General features: G+C 37.1%; 1 protein-coding gene across 6 annotated transcripts in view; it reads left to right on the plus strand.

The window, feature by feature from the left end:
- The window catches only part of KIF27 (kinesin family member 27), an 82664-nt gene extending 72673 nt beyond the window's left edge, over positions 1–9991 (plus strand). For all 6 annotated transcript variants that reach the window (XM_061163751.1, XM_061163755.1, XM_061163753.1 and 3 more), the window contains 2 exons: positions 1556–1720; positions 7428–9991. In XM_061163751.1, the coding sequence (XP_061019734.1) occupies positions 1556–1720; positions 7428–7912 (650 nt within the window). In that variant the 3' untranslated portion in view covers positions 7913–9991. The remainder of the gene's footprint in view (positions 1–1555; positions 1721–7427) is intronic.
- The last annotated feature ends 4899 nt before the right edge of the window (positions 9992–14890 follow it).

Here is a 14890-nt window from a genome sequence, read left to right on the forward strand (position 1 = left end):
TTTGAATTGTGGTGCTGGCGAAGACTCTGAAGAGTCCCTTGGACAGCAAGGAGATCAATCCTAAAGGAAGTCAACCCTGAATATTCATTGTGAGAAATGATGCTGAAGCTGAAGCTCCAATACTTTGGCCACCTGATGCAGAGCTGACTCACTGGAAAAGACCCTGACACTGGGAAAGATTGAAGGCAAAAAAAGAAGGGGGTGACAGAGGATGAGACTGTTTGAGGATGAGATGGTTTGATGGCATCACTAATTTAAAGGATATGACTCTAGGAGATAGCAAAGGGCAGGAAGCCTGCATGCTACAGTTCATACTGTCGCAAAGAGTCGGACACAACTGAGCGACTGAGCACAGGACCGTTTTATGGATTTACCAGTAGGAGAGAGTAGGTCTGAAAGTATGTATTTCTGGAGATCAATAAACTGAATTTTACTGGTTGTAGAACATAACTTAAAGGGGACAGTTGTAAACATTCCTAAATATTAATTAGTAGAAGTTTTAAGTTATATTGTGGCATGAACTAGAGGTTTACTTATGGCTTTTTCCCCTCTTCTCTTTTTCTGGTGGTTTTTCCTTTGTAATTTAATCTTTCAGCCTCTTCTGACAGGTTTCTGGTTTTTCTGGTTGTATATTTCTTTTCTTTTTTTTTTCTTTTTTCAATTTTCTTGGCCATGCCAGAAGGCATGTGGGATCTCAGTTCCCTGACCAGGAATGGAACCCACGCCCCTTGCATTGGAAGCACAGAGTCTTAACTACTGGAAAGATCTTAGCTGTATGTTTCTTTCTTTTTTTTTTTTTAAGTCTTTTTTTTCTTAAAGCATTGCATTTATTTGTAAAATTAATCTATTTATTTATTTTTGGTTGCACTGGGTTTTTGTTGCTGCACAGGCTTTCTCTCTAGTTGCGGAGATTAGGGGCTACTCTTCACGGCGATGTGGCAGGCTTCTCATCACGATGGCCTCTGTTGTGGAGCACGGGCTCCAGGCGCAGGGGCTTCAGTAGTTGCAGCTGACAGGCTCGAGAGCACGTGCTCAGAAGTTGTGGCCCGTGGTGTTAGTTGCTCCTCAGCATCTGGCATCTTCCTGGACCAAAGATTGAACCCATGTTCCCTGCATTGGCAGGTGGATTCCTATCTACTGTGCTGCCAGGGAAGTTCCGGTCGTCTATTTCTTGGGCGTATAAACCTTAGGCTTATGACTTTTATATATCCACAGTTCCTGATATAAACTTTAAGACACTGATGCAGCTGGACAGAGTTCCAAATGTAGACCTTACTTCTGCTGTTCTGAGGATAAATTTAGTTAGTAACTACTCAAAAAGTGCTTATGAATCATGAAAAATACGTAGTTTTAAGGGTTAGGATGGAGAAGGGCTCATCCTACTTTGAAAACATTTTACAGGCAAAAGAATCCAAATTGTAGCTGAAAACAAATCCATTCAAGGAACAGATACATGTAACATACTTCTCATCTTTTAAATAGAGTCTGGGAGCTCTGTTAGGATTTTCAGTCATTTATCTTAAACTGATTTTAAATGTAAGTTTCTGTTTTATAGAGCGAGATGGGGAAGGCATTGTGGAAACTTTAAAAAATTATGAAGATAAAATCCAGCAGCTGGAAAGAGATCTTTATTTCTATAAGAAAACCAGCAGAGATCTGAAGAAGAAACTCAAGGAACTGGTAGGGGAAGCAATTCGGCGGCAACTAGCACCATCAGAAAGTAAGAGATTTAGCATTACCTGTTGTGCCAACACCATAGCACAGTTTGCCATGGAGCCTCTCACAACTGATTGGATTATTTAGAATTCTGTCTCTGTAACAAAAATAGTTGTCTAGTCTATGTGTAAGACAGAACCACTGGATAAAAGAATAAAAGAACAAATGTATATGTGTGTAGGAAATGATCATTTATTGGATTGTCTACCATGTACCAGGGGTTCCTATATTTTCTAACTCACTAAAATTCTTAAAATAACCCTAAATATAGGATAGCTGTTGTTTTCCTATTTTATAGGAAATGAAGCCTTATGATTATCGTAAGAAACTACAATAAATAGAGAATAATAAAATTAAAGGTAAAATAATATCATATGTATTTCTAAGATCAGTCAGGTTTTTCCATATTGTGACCTCTGGAAATTCAAAAATATAATAAAACCATTGTTGAGACTAGGATGATTTCTTGCATAATTATATGTAGATATGTAGAAATACCACCTTCCTCAATGAAATGATAAAACATGACAAAGAACTTTGCGAAAGCAAAAACTTCCATGAAGGTGATATATCTATGATTAAAACATATTGTCTTTAAGCCCACCAGTAGAGAGCAACCAATATCTCTAAAATAATATATTCTCTTTTTATAAAAGAATTAGCCTTCCTTTAGAGAAAGTATTCTTCTAATAAGTTAAGAATAGTTTTGAAAGTTGACTTTACAGTCTTTTTTAGGAACACAGCTATTTTGTGCCTGTAAAGAAAACTACTGGGTTGGTCAAAAAATCCATTCAGATTTTTCTGTACCAGCTTATGAAAAAACCGGAATGACCTTTTTGCCCAACCCAGTACTTAAAGATGATTACAAGAGGTAAAGAGTACACCTGAAACTAATAATGTTATATATCAACTATATTTCAACTTAAAAAGATAATTATAAAAACTGAAACCATAAAAAATAGAGTCCAGTAGAGAATGATACCTATGTACAATGAAAAGATGTGTGCTGAATATATAATGTAAGCAGAATTAACATGGTTTTAAATCTTAAAACTCAGTAATATTTTATTTTTCTGTTGCTGTTGTTTCTTTAATTAATTTATTTTAATTGAAGACTAATTACTTTACATTATTGTAGTGGTTTTTGCCATACATTGACATGAATCAGCCGTGGGTATACATGTGTTCCCCATCCTGAACCTGCCTCCCACCTCCCTCCCCATCCCATCCGTTAGGGTCATCCCAGTGCACCAGCCCTGAGCACCCTGTGTCATGCATTGAACCTGGACTGGAGATCTGTTTCACATATGATAATATACATGGTTCAGTGCTATTCTCTTATATCATCCCACCCTCGCCTTCTCCCACAGAGTCTAAAAGTCTGTTCTTTACATCTGTGTCTCTTTTGCTGCCTTGCATATAGGGTCATCATTACCATCTTTCTAAATTCCATATATATGCATTAATATACTGCATTGGTGTTTTCTTTCTGACTTACTTCGCTCTGTATAATAGGCTCCAGATTTCATCCACCTCATTAGAACTGATTCAAATGTATTCTTTTTAATGGCTGAGTAATATTCCATGGTGTATATGTACCACAGCTTTCTTATCCATTCGTCTGTTGATGGACATCTAGGTTGCTTCCATGTCCTGGCTATTATAAACAGTGCTGCGATGAACATTAGGGTACACGTGACTCTTTCAATTCTGCTTTCCTCGGTGTGTATGCCCAGGAGTGGGATTGCTGGGTCATATGGCAGTTCTGTTTCCAGTTTTTTTAAGGAATCTCCACACTGTTCTCCATAGTGACTGCATTAGTTTGCATTCCCACCAAAAGTGTAAGAGGATGCCCTTTTCTCCACACCCTCTCCAGCATTTATTGTTTGTAGACTTTTTGATAGCAGCCATTCTGACCAGCGTGAGATGGTACCTCATTGTGGTTAAAACTCAGTAATATTTTAGAAAAGTAGTTCTAATGCTACCTTATATTTATTATATGTATCATTTATAGGCATTTTCCCAAGCAGTTCTATTTAGTCCTAAACTTCAGTAAGCCGGTATATGCTAACCCCATTTTTAGATGTGGGATTTAAAGCTTAGCGTGGCCCAGTGACTCCAAAACAGACCAGTAAATAGAACATGGTCTAAGGTCCCTGGTCTTCTAACTCCTGGTTCTGTGTTCTAATAAAAAGTCATTTTAGGATAGAGCTGTGATACAAACATAGCAATTCTGCCAAAGGGACCAACCTTTCTGATTTTAGTGTAGTAATACAGAATTTATTTACTCATATAACTAAAACATGTACTTGAAATTCTGCCTGTGACATGTAGCTGAATCTTTTACTTGAAATGCTATCTGCAAAAAATTATAATGTAAACAGGTATTAAGTAGGAAACAAAGCAATTAGCATAAAGCCATTTTTGCTTTAAAAATATACTTTCAAATTTGAGATATCTGAAATTAGCTGTTTGCTGTTTAAATGGCCCATTTTTAAACTCCTGAGTTCACTAGACATCTCTTAAAATGACAGTGTGATATATGGTGGTAAACAGGCTTAAAAAACCTAGATTCTCATCATGCTCTTTAATGAAACAAACACAAAAAACTAAAAAAAAAAAGTTAAATAATCTTGGAGATGTGTAAAGTAAGGATAACTCCTATCTTACCAACTTACCTGGGAAGTCTAGTCTTTTTTTTTGACCACACCTTGTAACTTGCAGGATCCTAGTTCCCTGACCAGGATCAAACCCAGGCCCCTGGCATTGGAAACTCAAAGTCCTAACCACTGGACTACCAAGGAATTCCTGGAGGTAGACGTCTTAATGATGTTGAAGATGTTATCCCAGCTAATTTGCTATTTCCCCTAGAACCATCTTAAATATCTTTATTTTTTAGCTATAAAAAGTAACATATAGTCATTATAGAAAACTTTGAAAATATAGGAAAAAATCAGAAAAATTCACCCATAATCCTACCCACAACTATTAATATTTCAGCCTAATTCTTTTCAGTGATCTCCTTATGCTTTGAAAAAAATTCATTTGGATTTATATTGGTGAAATAGCTTGTACTATATCCTATTTCAAAATGCTGCTCTAATATAATGGAACCCTTTTTCACATTCCAACATGCCAGAGGCTGTTCACCTTGGAGACCTGCTGCAGATATGGGTACAGCCTTGTGCGAGATTTTAAAAATGAGACCGTTTGTTATAAAATATAGGTGTTTAAATTTATCAAATTTTGAGTTCCCTAAGCTATAGAGATTTTTATATATATAACTCTCTCTATATATATAAACTATATGAATGAAGTATTACATGCTTAATCACCAGTATCCTAGTTAACACACAACTGTTTTAGTATTCAGTTGATTGGGTTTCAGTAGTCATCTTTTCATTGTCTGCCTGCCAGACTTTATACGCTTTGAATATTTTTAGTATTTCCAAGTAGCAAAGAATTACTCTTTTGACTAAGATATCTTGGTCACTTCTTGATCATGCTTCTGGCCCAGTGCATCTGTTTTCTAACATTTTGTGAGGATAAAATCAGTTAACATGCCAATGAGATCTATGTACTTGTTTAACTATTTAAAGCTATCCTTATATCAATTTATTTAAATGTCACCCATTAATTAAACATCTAATAGCCTTAGCTGTGAGTGATGGAGGACCTAAAGCTGAATGGAACTCAGGTCCTTGTCAGGGAGCTGATAGTCTCATGGTGGGTTCAGTTGTAAACCAGAGCAGAGCCAGTAAATGATCAACCAGAGGTTAAAGTCTAAGGACCAAATCTTCCTCAGTGGGCCTGAGGTGGGCTTTGTGGAAGAGATGGCCACCCTGGTGCAATTGATATTGACAGAGTATCCTCATATCAATTTAAATCACTTATAAGACTCTATGTGTTAGGATATTAGAGTCAGAAGATCTGGTTGGGATCCTAATTTCTTTTACTGCCTGTGTAATTATGGGTGAGTTAAATCTTTGTTTAGTCTGTTCCATTAGTGGTGAAATTCTAGAAGAGGGAAACTGTATTGTGAGGAATCTAAGTGGGCTTGGGAGTGAAACTTTCCAATGAGCCCATCTCTGCCCTTTTTCTTATGATCTTTAAAAACTAAGATGCCTGGCTTCTTCCCCCAGACACTATGACCTGGGCATCAGGATTTTTTTTTTCACTGAAATATAGTTGATTTACAATATTGTGTTAGTTTCAGGGGTACAGTAAAGTGATCCAGATACACACACACACGCTTCCCTCATAGCTCAGTTGGTAAAGAATCCATCTGCAATGCAGGAGACCCCAGTTCAATACCTGGGTCAGGACCATCTGCTGAAGGGATAGGCTACTCACTCCAGTATTCTGGCCTGGAGAATTCCATGGACTGTATAGTCCATGGGGTCACAAAGAGTCGGACACAACTGAGTGACTTTCACTTATCACTTATATACACATACACTCTTTTTCAGATTCCTTCCCATTATAGGTTATTAGGCATCAGGACTTTTAAAAGTTTCCAGGTGACACTAATTTGCAGCAAATTTTGGAAGCCACTGTGATTAACTTTGTACCTGCTAATTCCATTTGAGGATCTATGTCATTTGACAGTTCAGGTTTTTTGTTTTTGAGAATTTTAAAAACTAGAAAATCAATCTTTTTTTTTTTTATTGAGGTAGAGTTGATGTATGATGTTATGTAAGTTTCAGGTATACAACAGAGTTATTCACAATTTTTAAAGGTTATATAGAAAATCAGTTATATTTTAAACCAGGTTCACAAACTAAAATGGCTGCAGGAGCCAGGAAGCCAGAGTGAGCAGTGGGGCTGCAACAGCCGTCCACACTGGCAGTGTGCTGCTCTGGCTGCTGTTCCAGGCAGAAATTGTCAGTTTCTCTCCTTTTTCTATAAAATCTGGAAATCTGTACTTTTATGTGAAACTTTCCACTTTTTAAGTTTTGCATCACATATTATTTTATAGGCTAAGTAAAACAAATCTGTGGGCCAGATTTGGCTTTGGAGCTGCCAGTGTGCACCTTCTGTTTTTAAACTCGATATACACAGGACCAGAAGTGTACTAATTGCATCATCAACATATGTTAAAGTTTGCATTTTTCTTTGCGTTAGGTCTAGTACCTATATGGACTTTAAGTTTTGTCTTTGATATTAGATGATTCTATGATTTGACAGCCTCAAGCTTTGATATCTTCACTCACTCCTATCACTCATTCCAGCGAGATGGTCCCCTCTGAGGGGTATGCTGTCATTTCCATTTTGATGGTGGGAGCTGAGGTATGTACCCCAGAGTACGCTCAGATGGAAGAACCCTGCTGTCTTGTTTGGAGTCCCAACCAAGACTAGATTTTCACATATATATGCCAAGCCAGAAGATTCACTGGAAATACGACCAGGATTTGGGATGTAATTCACCAGTGGCAAGCCCAGCAGAGGCAGGCGTGGAAGGGCTCCACAGAGGCCGAAAGCACTCCTATGTTTCTATGGGTGCCAAAATCTCTAGAAAACTCTTTGAATTTTGTTCCATTAATAAAGAATTCTGAGTTATTTGCATGCAAATGCCTCTAATTTATTTTTACACTTAAGTCACTTAACAACACAAGCTGGAAGACATAATTTATATTGCATGATACTATGATTAAAATACCTGTTTTTAAGGAAACCTCTAATTATTTTTCTGCTTTTTTGATTACTTTTAGATCATGATGCTGGAGATGGAGTTCAGAACCCAGAAAAAGCTGGCATGGTTTCAGAAGAATTAAAATGGGCATCCAGAACTGAAAGTATGAAATTAAGTGGAAGGGAAAGACAATTAGACAGTTCCACAAGCAGTTTAAGAACACAACCAAATCCTCAGAAGCTCTGGGAAGAAGGCCCAGAATTACCTCCAATGTATAGCTCTGTAGCACCCACTAGTGGGCATTTGTTAAGCAATGAGGACAAAACCGAAATAGATGAAAATCAGTGTATAAAATCTAACAGTCGACCATCATCCCAAATTCAGCCAGTCAGAAATGTGGGACAGCTGCATGGCATCACACCTGTAAAGTTGTGTCGCAAAGAATTACGCCAAATTTCTGCCTTGGAACTATCATTACGACGTTCCAGTCTTGGAGTTGGGGTTGGATCTGTGACTGCTGATTCGCTTGAAGTAGCTAGGAAAGTGAGTGACTTAAAAATTTAGGCATTTAATAAGAAAAACTTTAATTTAGCAGATGTGTAAGATTCCTTTTTCTAACCCGTTAAAAATTAAAGTTTAAGTTCACTAGCTCTTCCCTCAGGATAAAGAAGAAGGGGAGGAAGCAATCCTTTTGTATACTGTGAATGTGTGTTTTCTTCCAAGATTTTTTTGCTCTAAATATTATATAATATAAACTTCAGTTTGGAATTAAGAACTAAATACTGATTTGCCCTACAAATACAGTTTGTACATTTTCATATTTTTCAATCACAGAAAATATCCCATTTTACTATTTTGTTACTTGTTATTTTTGTTACTTTTCCAACCTTTCACTTGTAAAATAAAGTTTTTTCTTGAACTAATTAATGTTTGAGTGGAACAGCAGCAAAACCACCCTGATTTATGGAAGTCTACTCCGTTAGAGTAACCCACTTTCTTACTGACTCCAATTGTTCTTATCTGATGCTGCTAATTTTTTCTTTTCTTTCCTCTCTTGCTGTCAACCCTAACCATCTTACCTGGCATGCAAACTGTTGCCCTGTGCTCAAACCAAAACGAACTTCTAAATTGGTAAATAGTTTTTATATCTCTAAAGTATGGTATTAAAAATAATTTAAATTATGGATTAAATAGACTTCTGTGGACTTACCTGGGAATGGAACCATAATATATAATGTCAGACAATTAGAAACTGCTTCATCCAGCAAATTTACAAACGAAGTTAGAAATTTTATTTGTAACAGGGACTATTTGAAGCCAGACTGGTTTTAAGCCAGTTTTTTTTTTTTTTTTTGTCTTTGGTTTGTATGATATATACTTAATATATACCACATATAATGTGTGATATGTGTGTATTGTTGTTTTGCTAAATCATGTCCAACTCTTTTGTGACCCCGTGGACTGTAGCCTACCAGGTTCCTTTGTCCATCAGATTACCAGGCAAGAATACCGGAGGGGTTGCCATTTCCTTCTCCAGGGGATCTTCCCGACCCAGGGACTGAACCCACATCTCCTGCATTGGCAGGCAAAATCTTTACCGCTGAGCCACAGGGAAGCCTGATATGTGTATAAAATGGCACAAGGCCAGTATCTTAAAAAAGCATATCAATCATATATTTAATAATAAGAACAGGTTTATTAATGAAGGTCCTAATTTTAAATTCCTTATAAGATTAAGTAATATTTAGAAATAATTCATATAAAAATGTATTTTGACTTTGGAATTCTGCTGCCTGCCCAAGAAATTGACACATACTTGTTTTACCTGTGGAAATATAAATGCATTTTTAAAAACCAGCTCTCTAACAAAGTAATAAAATTTATGTTAAACCAACAATGAGTAGATTTAATAATGCAAATGTGAACTGACTTCTAAATAACAAATATACAGTTTTTCCCCTTTTTGGTTAAACATATATCCTTTATATGCTATGATGGATTTCATATACATAATCAGACACACATATGTTAAGAATGTCCTGAATAATATATTCTAGGAATGAAACTTTTGTTGTTCTTTTTAATCAGTGCACTCACAAAGGAAAAAAAGAAAAATTTTAAGGCACCTCCCCAAAAGCAAGTACAATTTTTCTTACATATACCACTAATAAATTTTATTCTTATTTCACATGCTGTCCTTAAGTCAATATTTTGTCATTGTGTTTGCCTTTTTGCATGTGTATGAAATATGTGGGGGTTTTTTGGTTCATTATATTTTTTCCATCTATAACAGCATTGGAAAGAAACATATTTGCCTCCATAAACTACTACTTCCTTCCCTAACTCCAGAGTGTTGTAGATAACAGAGTTGGAGAACTATGTGAACATGGGAACCGTGAGGAGCAAGAACATCAGTGAAGGTGCTTTTGTGCTTTAATGTTTGTTTTCTTTTGCTGATGTTTTTTTTTTCCCCCTCAGTTCTTCATATCTTCATGAAGTCAGGGTCCAAGAAGTCAGCAAAAAAATACATATATGATCTTCTGTAATGTGGACTTGATTGCCATTGGCTTGTTTGTAACAGCCCAGGTCAATAAAGTGATAAATGCTAATTTAAGGATGGGCATCTTATATTTTAAAACAAAGGGTCTTTATACAGAGTCTTAGAATTAATTGCTAAGGAGTCAAGTCCTTAATGGGATTTTGGTTCTGTAGGCACAAATTCTTACACACTAAATGATATGACATATGTTACTAAAGTATGACATGTTTTGCTCTTTCATTTATTTCCTTAGGCACATACTTAAGATTTTTATAAAACACTGGTGTATTAATAATGAAAGTTCATTGTCTACTCATGTACATAATTCCTCTCTCAACTTCACTGGAATCTTTTAAAGTACTCATGTGTATTTTACATTTAAAGATTGCCAGTCTCACTTGACTAGTATTGATAAAACATTTATATTTTCAAAAATTGACAGTGAAGCTGAGTGAGATCCTTCTGTGATAAATACCTCAAATGCATTGCATATGCAGTATTTTGAGCTCATCTGGGCAGTAGTGTTCAAAGAGTGGGTATGGGAGCATTGGTCTAATAGGAGAAGTATTTATCGCTGTCATTGTTTCCCTGATGCTGATAATAAAAAAGTAGACTGACTTTTCATAAGTTTTATTGGTTTTAAATTCTCTGCAAATAATGCACCCTTTAGTGCTTGCATTGGAAACTGGTGTGAATTTAACTCAGAGGACCATTATATCTACTACTATGGGCAGGAATCCCTTAGAAGAAATGGAGCAGCCATCACAGTCAACAAAAGAGTCTGAAATGCAATACTTGGATGCAATCTCAAAAACGACAGAATGATCTCTGTTCGTTTCCAAGGCAAACCGTTCAATATCACGGTAATCCAAGCCTATGCCCCAACCAGTAACACTGAAAGAAGCTGAAGTTGAATGGTTCAATGAAGACCTACAAGACCTTTTGGAACTAACACCCAAAAAAGATGTCCTTTTCATTATAGGGGACTGGAATGCAAAAATAGGAAGTCAAGAAACATCTGGAGTAATAGGCAAATTTGGCCTCAGAGTATGGAGTGAAGCAGGGAAAAGGCTAATAGAGTTTTGCCAAAAGAACATACTGGTCACAGCAAACACCCTCTTCCAACAAAACAAGAGAAGACTCTACACATGGACATCACCAGATGGTCAACACCAAAATCAGAGTGATTATATTCTTTGTAGCCAAAGATGGAGAAGCTCTATACAGTCAGCAAAAACAAGACCGGGAGCTGACTGTGGCTCAGATCATGAACTCCTTATTGCCAAATTCAGACTTAAATTGAAGAAAGTAGGGAAAACCACTAGACCATTCATGTATGACCTAAATCATATCCCTTATGACTATACAGTGGAAGTGAGAAATAGATTTAAAGGACTAGATCTGATAGAGTGCCTGATGAACTAAGGACGGAGGTTCGTGACATTGTACAGGAGGCAGGGATCAAGACCATCCCCATGGAAAAGAAATGCAAAAAGCAAAGGAGAAAGGGAAAGATATTCCCATTTGAATGCAGAGTTCCAAAGAATAGCAAAGAGAGATAAGAAAGCGTTCCTCAGCCATCAGTGCCAAGAAATAGAAGAAAACAACAGAATGGGAAAGACTAGAGATCTCTTCAAGAAAATTAGGGATACCAAGGGAATATTTCATGCAAAGATGAGTTCGATAAAGGACAGAAATGGTATGGACCTAACAGAAACAGAAGATATTAAGAAGAGGTGGCAAGAATACACAGAAGAACTGTACAAAAAAGATCTTCACGACCCAGATAATCATGATGGTGTGATCGCTTACCTAGAGCCAGACATCTGGAATATGAAGTCAAGTGGGCCTTAGGAAGCATCACTATGAAGAAAGCTAATGGAGGTGATGGAATTTCAGTTGAGCTATTTCAAATCCTGAAAGATGATGCTGTGAAAGTGCTGCACTCAATATGCCAGCAAATTTGGAAAACTCAGCAGTGGTCACAGGACTGGAAAAGGTTAGTTTTCATTCCAACCCCAAAGAAAGGCAATGCCAAAGAATGCTCAAACTACCACACAGTTGCAGTCATCTCACACACTAGTAAAGTAATGCTCAAAATTCTCCAAGCCAGGCTTCAGCAATACGAGAACCGGGAACTTCCAGATGTTCAAGCTGGTTTTAGAAAAGGCAGAGGAGCCAGAGATCAAATTGCCAACATCCACTGGGTCATGGAAAGAACAAGAGAGTTCCAGAAAAACATCTATTTCTGCTTTATTGACTATGCCAAAGCTTTTGACTATGTGGATCACAATAAACTGTGGAAAATTCTGAAAGAGATGGGAATACGAGACCACCTGACCTACCTCTTGAGACACCTATATGCCGATCAGGAAGCGACAGTTAGAACTGGGCATGGAACAACAGACTGGTTCCAAATAGGAAAAGGAGTACGTCAAGGCTATATATTGTCACCCTGCTTATTTAACTTATATGCAGAGTACATCATGAGAAACGCTGGGCTGGAAGAAGCACAAGCTGGAATCAAGATTGCCGGGAGAAATATCAATAACCTCAGATATGCAGATGACACCATTCTTATGGCAGAAAGTGAAGAGGAACCTAAAAGCCTCTTGATGAAAGTGAAAGAGGAAAAAAAGAAAGAAAGTGAAAAAGGAGAGTGAAAAAGTTAGCTTAAAGCTTAACATTCAGAAAACTAAGATCATGGCATCTGATCCCATCACTTCATGGCAAATAGATGGGGAAACAGTGGAAACCATGTCAGACTTTATTTTGGGGGGGCTCCAAAATCACTGCAGATGGTGAATGTAGCCATGAAATTAAAAGATGCTTACTCCTTGGAAGGAAAGTTATGACCAACCTAGATAGCATATTAAAAAGCAGAGACATTACTTTGCCAACAAAGATCCGTCTAGTCAAGGCTATGGTTTTTCCAGTGGTCATGTATGGATGTGAGAGTTGGACTGTGAAGAAAGCTGAGCACAGAAAAATTGATGCTTTTGAACTGTGGTGTTGGAGAAGACTCTGGAGAGTCCCTTGGACTGCAAGGAGATCCAACCAGTCCATCCTAAAGGAGATCAGTCCTGGGTGCTCATTGGAAGGACTGATGCTGAAGCTGAAACTCCAATACTTTGGCCACCTGATGTGAAGAGTTGACTCACTGGAAAAGACCCTGATGCTGGGAGGGATTGGGGGCAGGAGGAGAAGGGGAAGACAGAGGATGAGATGGCTGGATGGCATCACCTCCTCGATGGACATGAGTTTGAGTAAACTCTGGGAGTTGGTGATGGACAGGGAGGCCTGGCGTGCTGCTATTCATGAGGTTGCAAAGAGTTGGACACGACTGAGCGACTGAACTGAACTGAACTAGTGCTTGCAACAGGGGTGACTACTTCCATTCTTTGCTTTGGAATACAGAGCATACATGACACCACATATTGGAGTAGTGTTTGATTTTTATAATGCTATTTTCATTTTGACCCCAACAATACCTCAGGGTGGCAGTAATTAGAACAATAGAAATTATAAAAAGAAAGCTTGATGTTTAGTATTGGCTTTTGATATTTTACATAGTTCTTATTTGTCCCTTTTTAATATCTCTTTTCCTAGGAATTTCCACAGTGCATCAACAAAATAGCCAGTATTTGAAATGCTAGCAGTGTAATTTAATTGAACCCAAATATATTGACTTAGATTTAGGTATTAGTTTCTGTTGGTAAATTATTACACAACACACTACTACTGAGTTACCTCTCCACTACATGAAGAGAAAAATACAACAATCTCACACTTTGTTATAATGAACAAGATCCTTATATGCCTAAGGAATACAACCATTCACAACAGAAGACTAGAAAACTAAAAATACTTGTGATTAAAGCAGAACAAAAGCAATGTATCAATGACGTGAAATAATATTTGCACACTGTATGATTGTGTTTTCAAGCTTATTACAGTATATGTTGTTTAGTCACTAAGTCATGTCCCACTCTTGTGATCCTATGCACTACAGCCCTCCAGGCTCCTCTGTCCATGGGATTTCCCAGGCAAAAATACTGGGGTGGATTGCCATTTCTTTCTCCACCAGATCTTCCCAACCCAGGGATAGAACTTGCATCTCCTGCATTGGAGGCAGATTCTTTTACCACTGAGCCACCAAGGAAAGCAAGATATGATTTTTCAAGTCCAAAGTGGTAAATATTGTTCAAAATTATTTGATCTGAGAGATATCTTAAAAGAAACTTCTTGGGAATTCCCTGGCAGTCGAGTGGTTAGGACTCCATGCTCTACTGCCAAGGACCTGGATTTGATCCCTAGTCAAGGAACTAAGATCTCACAAGCCTTTCAGCGTAGCCAAAAAAGAACCACTTTTTGAACTTTGCCCCAAGTAACAAGAACAAAATATAGGTAAATTATAGCTTACTTACCCCTCACTCCCCACAGAGTTCCAGGATTCAAAAAGCTCTGATAAAAACAGGAGAAAAAAGAGCTTTACTTTAAAGCATTCCATAGGCCAGCAAGGAATTTCAAGAATATTTTGAGAGAATATATTTTATCTTTCTTGCAACAACACAAACTTCTAACTTCAACCATGGGCTATCTCTAAAACCTATAGAATACTCAAGTTGGTACTGAATTTGCCATTTGGAAATACACATCTTGGTTTTTACACCAATTCCTTCTTCTTGTGAATGCTGTTTATTCAGGATTATGTGAAAAGACACTCTAGACAGAATCTGAATGGAAATTGTGGAGCCATTCAATAGAGAATTATAAGAAACATTATTTTGGATAAATTTTGTCAGCCATAACAAACTGAAGAATAGGACTTAGATGATGACCAGGACATGATCAGAGTGATCCAGGTTATAATCTTATTAATGGAGTACATTAAATAATTATATTTTCTAAAGCACCAAATAGACTTTTTTTTTTAGAAAAATCAATTTATGAGTCACTCATATTTAAAATCAAAATCTTATTTTTCAAATGCAACTCTATTT

The sequence above is a fragment of the Dama dama genome, chromosome 16 (assembly GCF_033118175.1).
Source record: "Dama dama isolate Ldn47 chromosome 16, ASM3311817v1, whole genome shotgun sequence".
NCBI lineage: Eukaryota > Metazoa > Chordata > Mammalia > Artiodactyla > Cervidae > Dama > Dama dama.